The following is a 23794-nucleotide window of genomic DNA, read 5'->3' as shown; positions in this document are numbered from 1 at the left end:
TGTGACACATTTTTGCTGCTGCTTTATTGATCCGCAGCTTTGAGCGGTCTCTGAACGCTGCTCAGGCGCCCTCAAAAGTCCGTTTCTGTCCCCCGACTGAGCAACTTTCTGCCTTTTGTTGCGGCAGGTAAATGCGGGGGGGAAATTGAGCTCGGCACCGCGGACTACCTGACCTCGCCGGGCTACCCGGGCGCCTACCCGCCCTCTCAGCAGTGCGTGTGGGTGATAACGGCCCCGGAGTCCGGCCAGAAGATCTTGATCAACTTCAACCCGCATTTTGATCTGGAGGACAGAGACTGCAAGTAAGATCTCTCTCTCTCTCTCTCTCTCTCTCTCTCTCTCTCTCTCTCTCTCTCTCTCTCTCTCTCTCTCTCTCTCTCTCTCTCTCTCTCTCTCTCTCTCTCTCTCTCTCTCTCCCTCCCCCCTCCCGGTATCCTGCCTGGATACAGGGTGAAATTGTGCCACCTGTCGGTCAGTGACTTGTGCGCACTGTTGCGCAGCTGGAGGCAGGAGACCCAGGATGGGGTTGACAGATTAGAGGAACGGAAGTTTGACGGGTCCGTCTGTCCTTCGGTGCCGCAGGTTTTCATACTTGTAGCTCAGTTTCACGGCAGGAGACTAAAACTGTGCTTGTTCTTTATTATTTGTGGGTCAAATTGATGCAGACCTGATTTCTGCAGACAGAAAGAGCCTCTTTGTTGCTGTGAACTTGCTGTCTGTGTTTCTGGGTCCAGAATCTTGGGGGTGAAGAATGTAGACCAAGTGATTCATTATTCTTTTAGTCTACACATCTATGTGTGTGTGTGTGTCTCAATATATGTATATACATAGATACAAACATGCATCACAAATCTTCATCATTAAACCTGTAACTGACGCCCCCCTTCACACACACACACACACAGAGCCTGTTTGACCCTGACACACACTCCTGATTGTGCACATCCACACAACAGCCCTTGTGTTGCTCTCCTCCATAAATAAGCCAGTTTTTATGTCAGTTCTCCTTTTTTTTTTTTTTTAAAGCTCCATAAACGCCTCCTGCGTAAATCACTGCGCTCTTCTCCAGATGGGACGGTCCAACTCTCCTGGATCACGTTTCACCATCTGGGGACTAATAAACGGCTGGCGTTGTGCAGGGCGGGGAGGCGTTAGTCAGGGAGGGGGTCGCCATCTTGTGCGATGACCCCAAAGCTGCGCGAGACCACGACACTGCCGTAAAAGTACTTAATGAAGCCCCGGACGGCCGAGGGCGGCGTTATCATCACGTTCTGTAGCTTCCTGGCTGAATGTGGCGGCTATCGTGCAAACGACGGCGCTTTTATGCAGGTTCGAAGGGTGAAAACTGTTAAAGTGATCTTTTTTTTCCGCCGGGGGAGCCGACAGGCGTCGTCCGCCGAGCATCAGACTCAACATGGTCAAAGGTTCCAGCAGGTCTGAGGTTCAGGGCTGCACGATTTGCGCACACACACATTTTTGAGCGCCCACAGTGCAAACACACACCTCCAGACCGCCACACGGCCGCCCTGCAGCCACCCGGAGACCTGAGCTGACTGGTTTTGGAGGAGGCGTTGGTTTTCGCTACATGGCTTCGCTTATTTGTTGTGCGAGTTTATGTTGGACGCCGGCGGGGAGCAGCTCAGCGCTCCGCGTTGGCAGGAGCGCCTGTTGTTTTTGGGAACAAGTCAAATGTTTGAAATATGCCCGTTGAGCCGGGCTGAACCGTTGGCGAGGCCGTGGTCTCACTTTAAAAAATTCCCGGGATCGTGTTTAAGTGTTTGATTCCAGAGTCGGATGTCAGCGTCTGCTGGAAAACACGGGGTCATGGTGAGGGAGCGGGATCTGAGCCGACCGGCACCAAATTCAAAAGGATCTTTGGACCAGGACAGTGAAACAGCTCCTCAGTACACGATCTGGCAAAGACCCAGTCAGAACCCTGGTAGTCAGTCGAAGAGTCACGGAAAAAGCGACTCGATGTTTCTTCTTCGTGCTTCACGAGTTCAATTTGAGTCTAAATTTCTGCGTAAAAACACCAGATTTGCTGTGAAATGGGGTCGTCGCCATCGGCCCGTTCCCAGTCTGTCACTGGGAGAGAATGGAATGAGAAGACAAATGTTCTCCGCTGGTCTGATTCATGAAGACGGAACTGAAACCATGACTCAGCATCAGAAGGTCGGATCGCTGATGCAGAGCTTGAAGAGGAACGCGAACGTGATTCATCGGCGCTTCTCAACCTTTTTACTCACTGGTGGCAACAAGAACCAGTAACACTTCTGTTCAGACCTGTGAAGATCCTCGTAGCCAATCTGGAGGGGCACCAGGACGGGTCTGATCCGTGTCCGGAATAGTGTGACCGATACGGCGAATCCCCGCAGAGTGCAGGGAAACGGAGCAGAGGCAAGAACACGCGTTGGCGGTGGGGATAATTTGGGACGTCGTTTTCGGAGTTGGCTGAACTGTTTCCTCCTACATGAAGCTCTGCTGGCACAGCTCACACACACGACGCTCAGAGACAGGAAGGCTAACGCTGCCCGTTACCGTAGTTTCTGCTGGGCAGGAGGCACAAACTGGGATAGAACTTATTTTCATACTGAGCGTACTGAAACAAGGAGAAACGGAGGGAGGGAGGGAGGGAGGGAGGGAGGGAGGGAGGGAGGGAGGGAGGAATGATGGATGGATGATGGATGGATGGTGGATGGATGGATGGTGGATGGATGGATGGATGGTGGATGATGATGGATGGTGGATGATGGATGGATGGATGGATGGATGGATGGATGGATAGATGGATGGATGGTGGATGATGATGGATGGTGGATGATGGAGGGATGATGGATGGATGAATGGATGATGGATGGATGAATGGATGATGGATAGATGATGGAGGGATGATGGATGGTGGATGGATGGATGGATGGATGGATGGATGGATGGAGGGATGATGGATGATGGATGGATGGTGGATGGATGGATGGTGGATGGATGGATGGAGGGATGATGGATGGATGGTGGATGGATGGAGGGATGATGGATGATGGATGGAGGGAGGGATGGATGGGGGAGGGATGGATGGTGGATGGATGGTGGATGGATGGATGGATGGTGGATGGATGGATGGTGGATGATGGATGGATGGTGGATGATGGATGATGGATGGATGGATGGTGGATGGATGGATGGATGGATGGATGGATGGTGGATGGATGGAGGGATGATGGATGGATGGTGGATGGATGGAGGGATGATGGATGATGGATGGAGGGAGGGATGGATGGGGGAGGGATGGATGTGGATGGATGGTGGATGGATGGATGGATGGTGGATGGATGATGGATGGATGGATGGTGGATGGATGGATGGATGGATGGATGGATGGTGGATGGAGGGGGGAGGGATGGATGGATGGATGATGGATGATGGATGGATGGTGGATGGATGGATGGATGGTGGATGATGATGGATGGTGGATGATGGATGATGGATGGATGGGTGGATGGATGGATGGATGGATGGATGGATGGATGGAGGGAGGGAGGGAGGGAGGGGGGAGGGATGGATGGATGGATGATGATGGATGGATGGATGGATGGATGGATGGATGGATGGATGGATGGATGGATGGATGATGGAGAGATGATGGAGGGATGATGGAGGATCACAACTCTTCTTCAGCTGTAAAGCAGAACCTCGTCTGTTTCGTTCCCGTCTGTGACGCAGCACAGACCTGGGCCACCACACTCACCATGTCCTCAGCTGTCGTCACGGCAACGGCATTGTGTTCAGCCTTCAGTCTGACTTTGCTCTTTTAAAACCACCGCCCCCCCCAAATCCAGATGTTTCCGTTTTCCAGCCCTGCAGCAGCCAATCACAACAGTCGTCATAAAACCCGGCTGGTCTGTCGGCCGATGGTTTTCCAGGGTTTCCAGGATTCGCCGTTTTTTTCATGTTTCGCTGTGTCATTTGTTTATTGGTGCCTGGATCTCGTCGCTCCCACAACATTTAAGCATTTAGTTGTTTTTGTTGTCGCTCAATGTTGCCGCATTAGAGCAAAAACCCCCTTTTTCTCCCCACAGACAGGAAACGCCAAAGCCGACACGCTGTGTAGCGTTCCCAGACCGCCAGACTGACTATTCCGTGTTTGTTCTTCCCGATTTGTCCGCTTATGGCAACAACAGTGCTGAGCAAGAGTGTAGGGAATTCTGTCTGAGTAGTTGGCACCGGGACATTTGGATCCTCGGCTGAGGAAGAAACCTGGACGCAGTTGTTCCGTTTCCATGTTCGCCAGGAGAACGACGCGGCGGCGGCGGGAGCCGCTAGCTCACCGGTTTCAGGTTGTGATCTCAGCTTTGATCACAAATTAAATTAAATTAATAAACGAGTGCCTTTTTCCCTGGCTGTCAAAAACAAACGTTAGCTACCGCGTCAGCAGCGTTAGCCGCAGCGTTAGCCGCGGAGGCAGCATTAGCCGCAGCGTTAGCCGCAGCGTTAGCCGCGGAGGCAGCATTAGCCGCAGCGTTAGCCGCAGCGTTAGCCGCAGCGTTAGCCGCGGAGGCAGCTGTGCCCCTCTGATAGTTGCTCTGATTAGAGTGGTACTTGCTGAGCACCTTTGATGTTCCGGGCCTGCAGGTCGGGCCGCCGATCACCCGATTACGTGCTTGACTTCCTGAACCGCGGCCGCTCCGCCGGCTGCCTCTCGTCTGGCCGCAGCAAATATTTGTCTAAGGGGGGAAAAGGGCCAAACTTTGAATCCCGCCATTGTTTCTCTTGTGCAACTTGGGATCGTTTGGATTCGCTTCTTCTAAACAGTCGAACAAAAGCTGCGAGCGTTGCAAGAATCAGCTGCTGTCCCGGACAGGACAGAACAATCGGACCCGCCGACCCGGCCCAGCTGAATGGGACTCATCGCCGTTACGTAAACACAGGCGCCCAAATGGAAACACATGTCAGATTAAACCCTTAACGAGCAGATTAACGAGGAATCCCAGTTTTTACGCGACGCTCCAGATGCTGCAGAGGCAGAAAACACGTGACGACGAAGCTTTTCTGTTTGGACCCGCAGCCGGCGTGGGGGCAGCCCAGAAGCCCCGGAGGGCATTTAGTCACCTGCGGGGTTATTTTACCAAATCTGAGCCTCTGGAAACATTTTAGCTCGTTTTGTTTGTGGAAAACGAGCCCTGGTGGACATTTTATAGACCTTTGTTTGGCTGTAAACGTATCCTGGTGGGCACTTTATGGCACTTTATAAACTAAAAGGGCACTTTTTTAACTGTTGCCCTTCCAGCCCCACCAATGTTGCGTTTCTCTACTTTTTGTGCACGTTAGAGCTCAAATATCACACAGGCCCCCGTCGTTACTTGTGAATCAGCTCGTTTTTACGTGGTTTCGGGACTCGGAGGGTTGAGCCACAGCAGCTTTCACACCTCGGCTCTCGCAGAGTCCCGAGTTAGAAATGTGGCCCCGAATGTTACCGAGAATAGAAGCTTCGGCTGTTTTTGTCCTACAAACAACATTCACGGAGTCACGGGACGCCGAGTTGGCCCTTTTTATGGGGTTCGTTTGCTCCGCAGCTCGGCCTTTTCGTGGAAACACCAGCGAAGCCTCGATGTCACGCTGGGGGCCGGTTAGCGCTGGTGCACGGGGTCAGAGGTCAGCTGGTCTGGTCCAACAGTGTTTTGACCTTCCCAGAGGAAGACGAGCACCAAGGGAGGCTTTGTCATTTTAAATATGCACAACAGGAAACCCCCCCCCACCAACACACACACACACAGACACACACACACATCACACGACCACCACTAATGTGAGCCTAAACGACCAGCACAGACAGTTCAGTCCTTTTTTCTCTCTTAACATTTAGTGGCTGTGTCGTATCTGTCTGTGTGGAAATGCCCCAGGACAACCTCCCACTGAGACACACACACACACACACACACACACACAGGCGTCGACACAACATGAGCGACGGGTCAACCAAAGCTCGGCGCTTCCATCATGTGGCGCGCTGGTTTCTGAGGCCGTGCGTGTTTTTGTGTTTGGGTTTTCTGAAGAACACACTGATGGCTGCAGTGGCTCGGTGTTCACATCGGTGTTCACATCAGCCACCCACTCTCTGTTCTTTCATCACACTGCTGACTGAAGCAGGAAGTCCGACGGAAGCGGGTGTGGTGGCGAAATGTTGAGTAAAATCCAGACCAGAACACGCCACAGTTTTTGAGTAAATAATTTTTATATATATTAACACTCATTTATGCTCTAGACAGGCAGATACTGAACGGCCCCATTGTTGACTCCTGCTACCTAGTGTTGCAGTTCCATCAGCCATCTCAGGGGGCAGTGTTGAGACCACCATAGGAGTGCGGCAAGAGAGAACATTTTGGAGGGAACGTAATGGAATTTGTCCAAAAAAAAACTATAAACAACATCTAGGATGTTAACTTTGTCCAGAGGAAGTTGGGCGGAGCTCAGACAGGAAGTGAACTTTAGCTGTTGGGGCCACAGGAGACCTTTTGATTTCTGTCACATTCGTTATGTCAGGACGGGTTAGCGGGTATGTTTTTAGTTTCGTGTGTTTGAATGGTTAATTAATGTCACATGTTGTGTGAAACAGGAGAAACACGCGTGTATTGGTGAACCTGTCAAGGCTAACGCATGTCAGAGCGCAGTGGAAGTGACGCGGCGTTTATTGCTTCACCCCCGCTGGTGTCAGAGAGGTGCAGAGTGAGCGATGGGTGGCAAAAGGCCGTTTTCATCTCAAATCTCTCAAGTACAGGCGGGGAAACGTCCCTCCGTGTTTGTTTAAGGCTTAAGTTTCCCAGACGGATGGCGGTTGTTGCTCCTAGCATGTAGCATTTCCTTTAAAAACCCAAAGCTGCGTCACTCTGACCTTAATAAAAAAACGACTGCTCCCCCAAACATCAGCTTTAAACTCTCAAACTTTCAACTTTTTCACTTTAAACCCTACAGAGTTTGCTCCAAATCTCATTTCATCCTTCAGGGTCCCTAAACCCTCCAGGCGGTGGCGGGAAAACGGCGTTCCTTCCCCTCGTCTGTCAGATTAAGGCCTCCTAAATGAGAACGAATCCCACCTCCTCCTCATCTCCCTTTTAATTTCCCAGCAGGATTGTGGTGCCCCGGCCGAGGTGAAGGATGAGCAGATCCCACCCTGAACTCCTCGACCCACTTTATTTGGGTTTTTTTTGTTTGTGCGGCCTCTTGTGCGTTTTACCAGGAGTTTTCCTGTTTTTCGGGAGACTTTTAAATTCGGCATGAGCTCGGTGAATTATTAACTTGCTTTGAAATGATGGTTTCTTGATTTGAGTCGTGAGCTTAAATTCGGTGTGTGGATGGACGGTGATCTGGGTGTGTACAAGAAGAAAAAAGGTAATTAGTCGCTTTAATTAAAGCTTTCATTCCTAAAGAATACCGTTACTGCCATCTTGAGAGCTCAAGAGCTGAGAGTTGAAACAAGACGCTCGCCTACAGTGGCTAGTGAATAAGCCCCTCCCCTCTCTGCCTGTCTACAGTGGCTAGTGAATAAGCCCCTCCCCTCTCTGCCTGTCTGCCTACAGTGGCTAGTGAATAAACCCCTCCCCTCTCTGCCTGTCTGCCTACAGTGGCTAGTGAATAAGCCCCTCCCCTCTCTGCCTGTCTGCTTACAGTGGTGAGTGAATAAGCCCCTCCCCTCTCTGCCTGTCTGCCTACAGTGGCTAGTGAATAAACCCCTCCCCTCTCTGCCTGTCTGCCTACAGTGGCTAGTGAATAAGCCCCTCCCCTCTCTGCCTGTCTGTCTACAGTGGCTAGTGAATAAACCCCTCCCCTCTCTGCCTGTCTGCCTACAGTGGCTAGTGAATAAGCCCCTCCCCTCTCTGCCTGTCTGTCTACAGTGGCTAGTGAATAAACCCCTCCCCTCTCTGCCTGTCTGCCTACAGTGGCTAGTGAATAAGCCCCTCCCCTCTCTGCCTGTCTGCCTACAGTGGCTAGTGAATAAGCCCCTCCCCTCTCTGCCTGTCTGCTTACAGTGGTGAGTGAATAAGCCCCTCCCCTCTCTGCCTCATTAAACTCATCAGATTGTGCAGACCCGATTGGACAGGTGTCATGTTGCCACGGTGACCGGTGCTACAAAGCCGAGGAAAAGCTGTGACAGTACGAATCAATAAGCTGGCCGTAGCTTCAGTTCCCGCTTCCCGGTTTGGGCCTCCAGAAAGTGACCTCGGAGGAAATGGAGGAGATTGAATGCGAAAACCCGATGTTGCCCTCAGCGTCACCATGGCAACAGATGCAGGGTAGTCATAATGTAATTGGGAAAATGAACTGTGATTAAATATGTGTAATATTTGGAGAGCGGGAGCTGCCTAAGCCTAATCGCCCGTTGGCAGCCGTTGGGTCAATAATCAACCAGCCATCTCAAATTTGCACGACTTGGTGCCAAACGCGGTTTCACGTCTCACTGTTTTGTCTCAAATTGTGGATTCGGCGACGGGACGGGAGGATGCCAGAAAAATTTCAAAGGTGTGGGGTTATCCTTCCACCTGCCTTCCCATAATGCTTTGCAGTTCTCCCTCACAGAACCACAAACTTTACAACATGAAAGTGTGTGAACTGGCTGCTTTTACTATATTTGTGCAACAGTTTCGCTGAGGACATGATAAAATATGAACTCTGGTGTGTGTTCGACATGTGTGTTCGTTTACACACACACACACACACACACACACACACACACACACACACACACACACACAGATTGTGGAGGCCTTTGGTGAAGCATAACTGTGAGTTTAGGTCCCAGAGGAGCAAATGAAAAGCAGCCTCTCCCCAGATGTGGAGATCTTCTCTGATCCTCACACCTCACACACACGTCTGAGCTGCTCTTGATGTGGTTGAAGTGCGAGTGAGGATCAGAAAACGTTCTGCGTCTTTGCTCGTTTCTGTTGGAACAGGACAGACGATCCGTCAGTGGTTCCATCCAGCTCCGATTAGAACCCAACGTGGGAGGTTTGGAATGTTTTATTAAGCAGAAGAAGTCTTGATTAATGGGGAATGATGTTAGCAGATGTCGCTGGAAGTGCGACCGCGGCGGTTTGGAATGTGGCGCACAGCTAAGAGTGCACGACCCCTTTAACAGTTCACGACAACGGCGCTAACCTTTTCCTTTAATGATGATGACAGTTTGCTTTGGTGGGTTCATCTTCGGGGATGACGTAGAAGAACAACAGCAAAGAAGAAGCTGAAACTGCTGCTGGTTTTGTTTCCTGTATTTTTCTAACCTTTGCATAAAAACTGCACAGTTGCTTAAAACGAAATTGAGTTTGTGTCTATTTAAAGGCGTGATTGTTAAACTTTTTTGACTCCTCATTGCGCAGCAGCTCTGAGGTTAGCATAACAGCGCTTAGCTGATTTCTTGTGCCCTCCGTCTGCAGCGGGGAGTCTTTCCGAGGGCAAAAATCACCAGATATCTGCAGAAAATGGTGCGAAACAGAGGAAAAACAGGTGGAACTGTGCAAGAATTCAGCTTGGCGGGAGGCGACCGTAACAACAGATCAGACCCCGACCCCTAAACGCTCCCGTCACACCTTCCAGATGTGGGCTCAGATGGTAGCCGCGGGAGCTAGCGCGGTACAAGACGCCACAACACCACAAACATGTTAATGAGCCGTACGGTGTGAGAGTCTGCAGGACTCCAGTAGCTTGGGAAGGAGGAACGAAGGAATGTGGGGCTGTGTGAATGTTTCCCTCCTCCATCTGGAGCTTATTTAATAAATGAATAAAAGCGCTGGTGTGTGTGAAATCTGGCGGCGGCGCACCGGTGGCCACTCACTCCCTCATCCCTGTGTGCTAACGGGACATGTTTGTGATCACTGATTTACTGGGATTTCTTTGGTTTTGGTGGCTTTTTCTGTCTTCTGGGGCTGTTTTTTAGTAGCATTAAAGAGGATATAGCTGAGGACCATCTTAAATACTGGGAGACTTCATCTGTGGGCGTAACAAATTCTAAATATCGTCAAGATTCTGGTTAGAATCTGACTAAGGGGCTAATGGAGCCGCTGGAATTATCCCCTTAAAACGCAAGTCAGAGGTGATGCACGCTTGTGTGGGGTCATTTTCCACAAACAAAAGTATCCTCCAAAGGTTCTGGGTTAGATGGAACCATCATCAGCTGATGACGGACGGTTGTGTTAAAGCAACATTTGAAGGTCAAACGGCTCCCGAACCCGACAGAGATAACAGATCTAGCGGCGCCGAGTCAAAGACAGGAAGGTGTTTTGGGTGGAGGTCGGGAGCCTTTCCGAGGTCTGAGGGATGGATATTCCTGTCTCCATGGTAATGTGTGAAAAATCGTATTTTTGTTTTCCGTTACAACCACAGCCGAACTGGTAAATTTAGCAGAGCTGTTTACGGCCAGGGAGCCTTTTTTTTCGGGTTGTTTCTCGAACCTTCTGACCGTTTCCTCTCACGCTTCATCATAATCCGTCCTTTCATCACGAACTCGCCGTCCGCCGCTGTGTTCCTGGTGAAGGATGACTTCTCTGAGTGGTCCCAGCAGGACACCGGGCCCCTCCCAGTGCCTCGCGCCGCCATGTTGTTCTGATTCTGTCTGACTGTGGGTCTGATCTGGCACCCACCGCGGGGGGCCTCCGCCCTCCTCGCAGCCTCGCCGAACACTTTCACGCCTCGCTTCTATAAATACGATCGACTTCTGCACATGTGTGAGTGGAAAAACACACACTTGTGAAGACACACTGATGTCCTTTTTCCTGCTTTGACCTGTAAAAGACAGGAAGTAGTGGAAAAAAACAACAGGAAGTGGTAAAATTGGCATCCTGCGTCTTTAAATTCCAGCGACGCCGATCAGAGAACAGCTAATTAGCTTGTTGATAGCCTGGATGACTTTCTCGACGGATAAATTAAACCCACACGAAGCGATTACTCGTGCGTGTGCTCGTCATCTGTGCGGATTCCAGCAAACAGAAGAAACGCCGTGTTTAATAATCCGCCGGGAAATGTTAATGTGGGAGTCGATCATGGGCTCACGCGGAGGATCGGCCCATCTGGATTCAACACCTGTGGGGCTGCTTCTGATCTTCTCCTGGTTTCTCCTGCAGGTACGACTACGTGGAGGTGTACAACGGCGGGGACGAGAGCTCGCCCATGTTGGGGAAGTTCTGCGGGAAGATCGCGCCGTCCCCCATCATCTCCAGCGACAGGCAGCTCCTCATCAAGTTCGTGTCCGACTACGAGACCCACGGGGCGGGGTTCTCCGTGCGATACGAGGTCTTCAAAACAGGTGGGTCTTGGTTTGAGAGACGACGCCAGTCTCAAGGACAGGCTGGCGTCCTGAGGTGAGGTCTCAGTGGTCATTTTTGTGGTCATTTTCGGATCAACGGACGTTTTCAAGGGCAGAGTTCAGAGATTTTCCAGGCTCTTGTTCAAGGTTGTCCAAACAGCCCGAGCTGGACCTCTGGTACGATGACCCGAGTCAAACAAACCCAGAAGTCCCTGCAGCCCAAGACAAACACGAGTGGCTGGAGGAAGGAACCTCGCTCCCCTGTCCTACATTTGTCTTCCTGCCCCTCTGGAGTCCACTTGAGAAGCTGCCAAACACCAAACAGCACGTCTCCCGCCGCCACTTCGCTTCCCACCAACGGGGGCTGGAGATAAATCAGATAAAACGGGAAACGTCAACCTTCTCTTATTTTGTTCACTCTCTGGAGAACAATAACCGTTTACACACAATCACAACATCCAGGCCGGACCGTCCCAGGTGACGGGGTCCGTTCAGGCTGGAGCTCCTCCACCAGGAGCAGCCCTGGTTCTGATCCAGCGCCCGGACCTGCTGTTGCTGTGGTGATGGATGAGTGACGGGACGTTATTACAAGGCCTCGCTGATAAATCTTCAGAAGTGGGTCAGCGGAGAATCGGCTGACGAGAGAAGACGCCGCTCCTCGCCGTTCCCTCTGGGATGTTATAAAGATGGAGTTTCCACACGGACGTGCGATTATTGAAGTTCGAATCCGTAATCCCACCAGCAAACTGGGATTTAAAACTTATTCTGAGAAATGTAAATCCTCTTATGTTCCTTTCTTTCCATGGAATAAATGTTAATGTTGCTGTTGGACTACTGTGTGTGTGTGTGTGTGTGTGCGTGTGTGTGTGTGTGTATGTGTGCGCGTGGGGCAGTAAATAAGAGCCTGCTCATTTGGTTAATGGATTATTTGTCCTTGGAGGTAACCGTGGTGACCTGCAGTTGAGATGGACTCTGTGGCGTAACTGTGTGTGTGTGTGTGTGTGTGTGTGTGTGTGTGTGTGTGTGTGTGTGTGTGTGCGTGTGCGTGTGCGTGTGTGTGTGTGTGTGTTGTTCAGACTTTTACGCGTTGTCCTTTTTTGATGCCGATATGTGAACCTCTTAAAACCTCCCCAACACTCAGATGGATCCAGGATTTTTCCGGACGATCTTTGGAAAACCGACGACATTCCGCAGATTGGATCAGTTGAGCCGGGAGACATCCGGCTTTGTTGTGGGCTCAATCTGCTTTGCTTATAAGTTTAACTCTTTGATTGTTGTTTCCGTGAGGAAAGTCCTGGATCAAAGACCCCAACGCCTCTTGTTTTTCTCTTGTCGACGCGGCAGTTCGGAGGAAGTTGCATCGTTGATGTTTTCCTTTCTGGCGTTCGGATGAAACGCCGCTTTGATCTCGTCAGCAAAGCTTCCACCAACCAGACGGCACCAGCGAACGGTTCTTAACGGAGTTATTAATGTTCTAACACCCAAGCGGATGAGTTCACGATAAAAAGATCAAAGCAGGACGGCTCATCTCGGCACTGTCGCCCTCTGAGTGACACCGTGTGTGTGTGTGTGTGTGTGTGTGTGTGTGTGTGTGTGTGTGTGTGTGTAGCCTCTGGGGGACTCTTGACCCGGGTCCAGGCTCTGTCTGACACCAGAGCTGTGATCATCTGGCTGATGTGAGCTGACAGTTTGGGTTTATTTAGAAACTCTGATTATGATGAAATGGTGTGATGAGACGGCGGCCAATCACGCGACAGCTGGCGAGCGCGGTTACCAGGAGACGCTGACGTGGACGTGCGAAACGTGGTGTTTTATTAGCCCGAAATCTGAGAGGATCTTCTGTGGCAGTTTGAAGGTTATGGTGAAGATAATCCTTTATTGCCGTCACAGTGAGACTTTTGGTCATGTGATCGGTGTGAACATGGACGCGTCTCTGTGCAGGCTGGAATGTTCCAGAGATTCTTACTGAAGGTTTGAATCTGACCCGGGGTCAGTTGGGAAGGGATGTAAATATTATCGAACCTTCATCATGAGTGCAGATGAGGAGCTGAAGACTTCACAGCTGCTGGTTTCATCCCAACGTGTCGCATGAAGTGAACGAACGTGTGAATTCGGTTCAAACGAAGGTGTGAACAAGCAGGAAAGATGTTTTTTATCGCGTCCTTGTGGCTCCAATGACCTGATTGTTTGCGTCACATGATGATTCTGTTACAGTCGATTCACTTAATGACAAATGTTCTCCCTGAATTCCTTCGTTGTTGGTGGAAAATCGAATTTTGGCAGAAAAAAAATCGAGTTTGGGCAGACAAAAAAAGCACCCAAAGGGGTCAAAAACTGCAGCTGTATTCTTTTCATCCCAATGGCCAATGGAACATGTGACCTCATATGACCTCTGACCCCTGAGTTCACCCTTCTGGGTCAGAAAGGCGCGTCTCACCGGTGTCCTCTCTCCCCACAGGTCCAGAATGTTCCACCAACTTCACGGCTCCCCGGGGCGTCGTAAAGACGCCGGGCTTCCCCGAGAAGTACCCCAACAACCTGGAGTGCACCTTCATGATCTTCGCCCCCAAGATGTCCGAGATCGTGGTGGAGTTCGACAGCTTCGACATGGAGCCCGACACCACGCCGCCGCCGGGGGCCATCTGCCGATACGACTGGTTGGAGATCTGGGACGGCTTCCCTGCAGGTGAGGGGCGACGGCAGGTGTGAGCACCTGGTAGCAAACGCTCAGAAGCTTCTCTGGATCTTCAGAGAAGGAATATCGGCCACAAATGTCGCCGAGATTGTTTGTTTTGGTGGGATTTTTTTAAAAAAAAGCAGGTTTGAGACGTTTCGCTACCGGGTTTCTGAAGGATTGAAAGAATTCGGCACCGCTGTAAACATGTGAAAAAGGCTGCAGAGCAAAGATGAAGCTGAGATGAAGGAAGCCTGCGAGGCGCCAAAAAAACCGCCGCTGAAGGACGCGAAGGTGGAGGAAGGGCGGCAGATGAATTTGGATAAACATGCAGCGGAGACGGATGAGACGTGCGCTGGGGGAAATCTTCCCCCGCAGATGTTGACAGAAAACAGAGTTCCAGACGGAGACGTGTGGAGGTGAACGGCAGGATGGATGCTTCCCCGCAGGTGGGACCCGCCACGGCTGAGTGATGGCGGCGATGGAGCAGGCGGAGGCAAGAATAGATTGATAAAGACGTGAACATCAGGAGGACGTGGGAGAGGACGGGCGGAGAAGAGGTCGGAGAGAGTAAAAAAAAAAAAAGGAAAAACTTGAGGAAATGGAAGGACAACGTGACTCTGAGGAAGGTTAAAGGTCACAGGTAGCAATCATTGACACACCTGTGGAGCAACGTTGTGGCGAAACCATAAATGTGGAGCGACGGGTCATAAACGGGCGGAAAATCTCCGACGCAGGAAGTAAACATGAAACCTGCGACCCGCCTTTGTTTCCAGGACGTCACATGATCACAGAGGCGTGTGTTTAGCGCTAGAAGCTCCGCCCACTGTGACATCACGGGGAGCTGCTGCGAGGAGCTGAAGTGTTCTTCTTCATTTTTTAGCCGCTGGTCACGTTTGAGACGATAATTCAACCTTTTAACTTGATAATTCAAGGAAAGTGTAACGGACGTCCTGATGCGCCTCTGCTGCCCCCCCCCCCCCCCCCGTCCTGCCGCTCATTGTTATCTAATTAGCCGGGCGGCGTGCAGATCATACTCGAGTGAGACGTAGCTGGGATGGGCCCGAATTAGCTGCCAGGACGTCCACAATACTCGGTGCCGGGCCCGGACCGGCCTGGGAAGGCCAGGGAACACAAAGACTGGCACAGGTATACAGACGGGACACACACTTTAAAGCCCTGCCAGCATATATAACATGCCAGGCCTTCCCCTGTCAGAACGGCTGTGTGTGTGTGAGTGTGTGTGTGTGTGTGTGTGTGTGTGTGTGTGTGATGCTCCCTATCGTGTTTGCTTGGGGAACATGTGTGTCAGTGCAGATAACAAAGCGCCTCTGCTGCAGGGCAACGACCACTATGTAGCTTTTCATCCCATTAAAGCCATTCGCAGTGTTTTCCCATCATGCACTGCTGCAGCCCATCAAAGGGGGAATATACGAAGGCTAAACATGCTGATTTAGATGTCACGTGACACGGGTGCAGCCTCGAGGCTGAAGCAGTCGGTCAACGGGCTGTTTTTGCTTTAAGTCTGAGCTCCTTTGGCTCCGCCCATCTCACCTTTGTCAAGGTGACACGTCGCTCATCTGAGGGCAGAGAGACGGAATCTGACAGCTGGTTTCCCGATAGAAGGCAGAAGAGTCGCTAAATGTGATTTACTGAGGAGGAACCGGCTCGGCCCGGCGCCGCGCCGCCGGAGACGACGCCAATAAACAATAATTTCTCATCAATTTGACGACATCTGCAGTGTGAATACAAAACCACAGGGCAGGAAATGAGCTCAGAGGTGCAGCGATGCTACAGCGTGAGCCAGCTGTTAGCATCATCTCGACTAAACGAGCCCTTTAAAAGGATTCGTTTCATCAGTTTTACCTGTTGTGATGCTAAAGAACTCAGGCCACGCCCACATGGTTGACCCGGTCGTGTTACTGCTGTGCTAATCTGACACTGGGCGCCGTTCTTTGATTTTGACTTTGATGTAAACGTGTACTTTCACTATAAAGGTGTCTGTGATGTTTGAAGTTTGGGCTAAATTATTCTGGTATATGAAGGTCAACGCGCTCCTTCCCACTACTACCGTGCTGGAGAGGAGCTAACCATGCTAACGTCATCAAAGACCAGGTCAGCTTTTCTTTGATGTTCACCACCAGAATGAATTCCTTGTTGTTTTCTCCCCCCTCAGTGGGCCCCCACATCGGTCGGTACTGCGGCCAGACGTCTCCGGGCCGTGTGACCTCCTACACCGGGATCCTGTCCATGACCATCACCACTGACAGCGCCATCGCCAAGGAGGGGTTCTCCGCCAGCTACACCATCCGAGAGAGGAGCCTCCCCCACGAAGACGAGGGTGAGGGGTCGGGGGGGCCGGGGGGGTCCAGGGTGTCGCGTAGCGCTAGAAGGAAGACTCACACGGGGGTTTTTCAGCTTCCTCTCATTTATCCTGAAAAATACGCATAAAAACTGCCCCACGAGCGATTTTATCTGTCCGTTAGCAAAACGGTGAAACAGCATCAGCTCAAACGACCTTTGACCCCTGAGCCGCTCGTTGGCAAAACAGCGAGAATTCTGCTGCAGGGACGGACAGCAGGCGGAGTGATTCACCAATCGGCCCAGATTGGTGCTTCAAAGCGAACCCAAAGGTTCTCGGCGTTCTCAGACCTCCTCTCTGCCGCCGTCACCGCGCGAACACACAACTTTAGAATGGGAACTTGTCCAATTTTAGGTTGTTTTAAAGTCGCCACGGCCGCGTCAGGATGTCTGTGGAGGTTTACGGTACGTCGGCCCCTGTGGTTCTTGGCCCCGGCTGGCGTTGAGGAATGTGGGGGCAGGTACAGCATTTGAGTTAGCATGTTTGGCTCTGCTCCTCCTGGGACAGAATTCCTTAAAAGTGCTGTAATTTCCACATTTATCTCAGTTTTTTTGTGTGAATGTCGGTGATCGGGGGGTCGGATCATCTTCACGGCTTCCTTGTTTGTTGTTGCTGAGGGCCGAACACGTTGGCGTAGCAGATCTGCGTGGGGGGCGGCGCTGGGGGGGGGGGGGGTTCCCGACGTTCTACCTTAACTCAGCGGGTCACAGAGGGACAATGATGCTACGCTACAGCCTTCTGGCTAATGTTCATGTCATCTGTGTGTGAGCGTGAACGATGCTTTTGTGTCCGGCTGGAATTCCCACCGTCTCCAGACCCCCCCCCTCCCCCGCTGTTAGAGCGTTTTCACGAGGACTGTAAAGTTTCAATTACGAGGTGATGTTGTAGCATCAGTGACTCGACACCACGAGCAACACGGACCGGAAGTTCTTTATTTTCCAGTTTGTTTGGGGGGGTCAAGGTTGGCTTTGCTGCTCAAGGATGATATTAGAATCATGCAAACATGCCGCTGAGCAGGTTTTTCACTTTATGACTGACTTTACCAGCCGCGGGGGCGCCGAGCGGCGCTTTTACGGCGCCTGGGTGACACGCGGGTGTTGACCCAGCGACCCGCGACCGCTGCTGCCACACGCTCGGAACTCAGACTTGGGTCGTGTTTTGGGTGGAGTCGTCAGCTGATCTGATTAAAATAATCCACATTTTATCATGTTTGAACACATTTTGCCCCCGTGTGAGCAGAGGGCTGAGGGGGGGGGGGGCAAAAGAGGCTCCAGAGAGCAATAACGGGTCCGTGACGCTGACCTCAGAACCTCAGACACGTTAGAACCGTCAGCATGAATCAGCTTCATTCATTCATTCACGTGTGAGTCTCCAGTTGATCTGATTAAAATAATCTCATTTTTACAGCTTCATCGTCTAAAATCAAAGGGCTGTTGGGTCTTTAGCTCGTTAGCTGTTAGCACGTTAGCTGTTAGCGTCTGCTGCCCGACTCCGTAACGCGTTTTTCTCTCCCGGCCAGTGTTCACCTGCATGGAGCCGCTGGGCATGGAGTCAGGGGAGATCACCGCGGAGCAGATCATCGCCTCCTCCCAGTACAACTCCAACTGGTCCCCCGAGCGGTCGCGTCTCAACTACCACGAGAACGGCTGGACGCCGTCGGACGACACCATCAGGGAGTGGATACAGGTGAGCAGGGAGTGGATACAGGTGAGCAGGGAGTGGATACAGGTGAGCAGCGGCCTCCTCGAATTGAATCGGAAGTTTGGATCTGGCGGCTCATTTCCCAGTCTGATCTCAAGCTCGCACCGCCGGGATGTCGCTCGCATCTGGTCGGAACATCGTTCGCTCATTTGACCGCGTTCGCCGCACGTTACTGGGACACGAGGAAACGGGTCGACATCCATTATGAATCAACATCTGTCTCATTGTGGAGTCTGACCTCGCGCTCCAACCCAGAAATAGCCTTTTTAAACAGGTTGGAGGTGAGGTTCTCTCCCAGAGAGCCCGTGTGGTTCCACGGGGGACCAAAACGGCCCCATTGTCCAACACAGGAACTCATAGAGGAAGACCCACAATGCCTCAGCATAGCGAGATTCTCTTCCTGTGGGACTAGAACAGGAAGTAGACAGGAAGTTGGCTCTGGTGCCAGATTAGTAGCAGCACTCTATTGTCTGTCTGGGGACTTGTTTTAGCTACCGGACCTCCGCTGGAACCGTGTCGGGGGTGTCTTTGGGACTAAACTGTGGTATCTTTTAGAAGCCGTTGCTGAATGACGGAGTTTGGCGTCGTTTAGGTCACATGACTGTTAATTCTCGCCCGGCTGCCTCCGTCGCCGTAAAAACACCCTCATTATTCATTTAAGGACGTTTATATTTTATGTGTTCCTATTTTCGGGCTAACGTTAGGGAACGATTACGCCGCTTTAGGGCAGATGAAAACCAACGAGCTTCGGTCGGGTTGCGTCGCCCCGTCTCGTGCAACTGTTGCGCCTGTTAGCGGCGGACGACGCCGGCGTGGAAACAGAAATGGTTAGCAAGCGCGGTGGTCCAGACAACCGTGAAGCGAAATGCTAACAGAACATCGCTGTTGATTTGTTGTTGCTCGGCGCTGTGATGTCAGAGCAGGAAAGACTTCCTTCCCGCCCCTCAGGTATTTATAGGCGCCGTTTGTCTCCAGGCGCTCTGTGACGCCACCAGGAAGAGCGCCGCCACCTCCATCTGGAGAACACATTTTGCCCCCGTGTGAGCAGAGGGCTGAGGAAGGGGGGGGCAAAAGATGCTCCAGAGAGCAATAACGGGTCCGTCGGCGCTGACCTCAGAACCTCAGACGCGTTAGAACCGTCAGCATGAATCAGCTTCATTCATTCACGTGTCTCCGGTCTCCACCTGCATCAGCGGCTGTTTCAGTTTAGTCTCGATGGAAACGTGAGATTTTCCTGATTTACACAGTTTCACGTGTTTGTTTGCCGACCCCCCCCCCCCCTACACACACACACACACACACACACACACACACACACACAGAACACTTTCTTCAGCAAACACTGAAACTTTGGAGCAGAACTGAATAATGGAGCCTTTCTCTCACTATCGCCTCTGAAACAGGATCCAGTCTTGGCAGGAAGTGGCGGTGGGGGTGGCGGGGGGGGCTTTGTAGCTCATTTAGACACACTTAATGGAATTATGTCCTTTCCCGGATTTTGTTTATTAAAATTCTCAGAGTCTCGCAATATCCTAAGGCATAAATTAGACGCTGAAGCCGGTGAGGATGAGGAGGACGAGGCCTTCGTGGTTTGGAGAAGGCGGCTTCAGACAGTCCCGAACTTTTTTATTCAAAGGTTCAACTTTTCAAAGCATAAAAAAAAATCCCAAAATTAGCCCAAAGTGATTGTAAATGCAGCTTATGTGTATGTAAGAGATTACAAATATGAATCATTCAAAACCACCACAATCCGGACCTTGAATGCCTCACGGGGCTGCGTTTGCTAGCCAGTATATTCCGACCGATGGTGTAACTGGTTTGTCTGGTTTCAGCACGACCGCCACCACACAGACGTCCTTTGTTACCCGGATGCACCTCAGGGGGCAGCAGTCCACAACACAACCCCCCCCCCCGGGGGCTTTGCTGCGAGGGGGCTGTTTTCAGGCCACCCAAGTTAAATCTGGTCGTTCAGTTTTCCCTATTTTTGCTTAAAGTGGGAAAAACGTGGACACGACGTGTTTTTGTTCGACCACATGAGCAGAATTTTTCAGATGATCGTTTTTGTTGTCACGTCACATTTTCTCCTCTCTTTTACCCCCCCCCCCCCCCCCCGAGGGGCAATAGCTTCATCCCATATGTTCGGGATAGGACAGAAGTGTCCAAGTGGTTTAATCCAATCCCAAACCCACATAAACGTGAGGACGTCTCCAGGCGGTTGTCTCGTTTTAGCAGGAAAACCAGAATCTGCAGAAGTGCAAATGATCGATGTGTCGTGTAACCGAGTAAACGGCAGGTGGAGGTCGTCCTCCACGCTCTCCTATTGATTTCCTGCTCGCTCCTGAGTTAATGTACTCACATTCTGTCTGTTTCAGGGTGTTAACGGATTTCCAGGTGTGTGTGTGTGTCTGTGTGTGTGTGTGTGTGTGTGTGTGTGTGTGTGTGTGTGTTGGTTTAAATTTCTTTGCTACCCCAGATTTCTGCTGCAGAATTGATGTTTTTAATAAACACCAGCCTGATCTTGTGTTTATTCAGCCTCGGGCTGAACTAACAGTTTGTCAGCACAGGAAGCGTTAGCCTAGCAACAGGCAAGCATTTACAACCTGGAAAACCAGCCCGTGCAGTCCTTAAACTAAGCTAACCTCCTCCAGCGTTTCTAGCTCAGACCCATAAAGGCTGAGCTGTGTTTGAGGTGCAGCTCTTATATATGTTTAAAATATATTTATTCCAGATTCTGTTTAACATCAACACGGTGTCTCCCAGGGTTACACACACACACGCACACACACACACACACACACACACGGGCAGGTCACAGCATCATTGGTGATGCAGGTGGACAAGCGTTAAATCGATCCCGCTGTGGTTCCCACGATAAACGAGGTCGATGTCACAAATAGTTGTGAGAAAACAGAGCGTCCCTGCGCGTCGGAGCCGGAGAAAACGCCCAAATGTCACGTTCGCGTCCCGTCTGCGGCTAATCTGGATGCACAGTAAAGACCTGAACCTGGTCGCTGGTTCTGCTTCCAGGTGGACCTGGGCTTCCTCCGCTTCGTCACGGCCATCGGGACGCAGGGCGCCATCTCCAAGGAAACCAAGAAACCTTATTTTGTCCGCTCATACAAGGTGGACGTGAGCTCCACGGGAGAGGACTGGGTGACGGTGAAGGACAACTCCAGACCCAAGGTAACCTTTGCTCCCTAGGAAAGTGGTAAAAAGCTGATTGTAGCATCGACGGCATTATTCCCGAAGCTTTCTGGCCAAAGATCAAAACAGCTTGAGCTGTTCCCTCAATGTTCCCAGTGAGACGTTAACCTTCTCTGGCTGAGCTGCTTGCCTGTGATCCTCACCGCCTCCGTCTCTTCATCTCGTCTCCTCCTCAGATCTTCTCAGGGAACCACAACCCAACCGAGGAGGCGATCGCCCGGTTCCCTAAACAGACTCTGGCCCGCTACATCCGCATCCGCCCCCTCTCCTGGGAGCAAGGCATCTGCATGCGCTTCGAGATCTACGGCTGCAGGACATCAGGTAGCGTGGGCTCGGCGTGTAGCATCGCTAGCGTCTTCCATTCATGCCGCTACACTTTTCCTGAGTTGACGCCTGCGTTGCTGCGGGGCTCATTAAAGTTTAACGTTAGCTAAATGCTATCTTGTGCCGACAACGGTCCCCTCCTCCACGCACTCGCGTGTTTGCTCACAGTCGAATGAAACTCAAACCGACTCAAAGATGCAACTTTTCCCATTTTTTGGCACCAACAGCAGCAACTTTCCCCATTTTTGGCAGCCGCGGATCAAACGAGCGCCTTCTTGGCCGCCGAGCGCGAATCTCCCGCTACTCGATGTTCATTTGGGAAAAAAAGCCTCCACTTCCAGACTCCAGCTGAACGCCGCCGTTAATCAGGACGGAGCGGCAGCACCGAGCCGCCGCGCCTCATTACTCATCCGCTAACGTTCCATAAACCGCGGTCCTTGATGTTCCACACGTGGCGCTCCGACGGCGGATTTCAGGGCGTAGAGGCTGTAAATCAGCTGTAGGTGAGCTAATCTGAAGCAGAACAGCTCAAACTCAGATATCATCCCAGCATTCATTCGGGAGCAGAGCTTCCTCCCTGCCCTCATCACCCTCTTCTTGGAATTCGGTCCTCCGGGATGGAGATTGTTCCTGAGGGGATATTGGTAATGGCATTACGGAGGAATCCTCATATTCAGAAATCTCACAATGGCGCCGCTGTGTGAGTCCGAGTCTCTCTCACGGCCAACGTCCGCTGCTAATTCTGTCCTGGTTTATAACGTCTCGGTGTTCACAGCACGGACAAAAATCCCAGTTTGTGTTTGGCTTGTCTGGTCGGAGGCGGCAGAGCGGTCCGGGTGTTCAGCAGATTGTCGGGTGGCCCCGGGGCCACGCGTAGCCTCTCTCGGTGTCTCGTAGACTTTGAAGCTCCGGCGTTTGCCAGAGTCTCTACCAGCAGCTGCCTCCGGACTTCCCAGCGAGCGCTCCCACTCCAAACTCAGACGGACATCACGTGTAGCGGGGGTGCAGGGAGCACTTTGGTGGTCTCCTGTGGTCAAAATGAACCGTTTCCTCTCCCCCCGCCCAGACTACCCCTGCTCAGGGATGCTGGGGATGGTGTCCGGGCAGATCTCCGACGCTCAGATCAGCGTCTCGTCCAATGCCGACCGGGGGTGGGTGGCTGAAAACGCCCGCTTACTGACGGGAAGGACGGGCTGGACCGGCCAGCAGGTGAAGCAGCCCTTCAGGAACGAGTGGATCCAGGTGGGTTCCTGGTGGGAGGGGTTGACGCCTGGAGGTCAGTAAAGGAAGGTGAAGCTTAAATGAAGCGCTCTGGTCCTGCCGGCAGGTGGATCTGGGCCTGGAGAAGATGCTGAGCGGTGTGCTGGTTCAGGGAGGGAAGCACCGTGACAAAAACGTCTTCATGAAGAAGTTCCGGGTGGGTCACAGCCTGAACGGGGACGAGTGGGCCATCGTCAAGGAGGACAACAGCACCAAGCCCAAGGTTGGTCCACGTTCAGTTAAAACCAGTCTCTTCATTTTGTTTGTCCCTCACGTCCCCATAACAGCGTCACCAGGCAAACGCGGAGTCAGAGCTAATAAAAGGCTGTTGACATGAAATAATGCGACGGGTGTTTTCCTGGAGGCCGTCAGACAGATGCTCCTCAAACCACAGCGCCGCTCCTGGAAGGAAGTTCACGCCCAAATTACAGAGTTCTGCTGTGGAATGTGTTCACGCAGCCTGGAGGGTTGTTTATAGGTGGCAAATGTAGGAAAAAGAAGCTTGAAGGAGGGAAAGATAAAGCAGACGGGTCTGTTTTTATCAGAAGTCCCATATGGTCTCGTTAACGGAGAGGTGTGGGTGTGCTAAGATCAGGCCAGAGAGTGGAAATGTGAAAAATCACAAGTCTTTAATGAGCTGAATGTTCTGGAATTAGCTGATAAACATCCAGAGGAAAACAAAGCAGGTACCGGGACCCGGGTGCAGTGAGGACTCTAATGCCCCGCAGCAGCAAATCCACCACTTCAACCAGCTCCAACCCCGAGAGCGTGACCGGCCTGATGCCGTGCACTAAAAACCAGTGTGACAGAAACCAGACTGTTCCCAGAGCCGGGTCAAATATAGTCAGAGAGGAATATCCGGTGAGGGATCCGTGAGACCCAGCCGGTGTGTGTGGAGGACTGTCCTCAAAACTGTGGGCTTGGCTGAGGGAGCGTCGACAGAATGTTCCAGACAACAGACGGGAGCTCAAACACAGGGTCGCTT

The 23794-nt window shown here is 51.7% G+C and overlaps 1 protein-coding gene across 1 annotated transcript in view; it reads left to right on the top strand.

The window, feature by feature from the left end:
• LOC101064057 (neuropilin-1a-like) overlaps positions 1-23794 on the top strand; it is a 32336-nt gene that overhangs the window by 1130 nt on the left and 7412 nt on the right. Inside the window, exons 2-10 of the mRNA XM_011616747.2 lie at positions 128-302; positions 11103-11284; positions 13743-13970; positions 16135-16299; positions 17840-18006; positions 21049-21204; positions 21402-21546; positions 22616-22791; positions 22877-23032. Of these exons, the coding sequence (XP_011615049.1) occupies positions 128-302; positions 11103-11284; positions 13743-13970; positions 16135-16299; positions 17840-18006; positions 21049-21204; positions 21402-21546; positions 22616-22791; positions 22877-23032 (1550 nt within the window). The remainder of the gene's footprint in view (positions 1-127; positions 303-11102; positions 11285-13742; positions 13971-16134; positions 16300-17839; positions 18007-21048; positions 21205-21401; positions 21547-22615; positions 22792-22876; positions 23033-23794) is intronic.

This window comes from Takifugu rubripes, chromosome 22 (genome assembly GCF_901000725.2).
Source record: "Takifugu rubripes chromosome 22, fTakRub1.2, whole genome shotgun sequence".
NCBI classification, from domain to species: Eukaryota; Metazoa; Chordata; class Actinopteri; order Tetraodontiformes; family Tetraodontidae; genus Takifugu; species Takifugu rubripes.
Note: the sequence above shows the minus strand (reverse complement) of the source record. Positions and strands in the feature narration are given on the sequence as shown.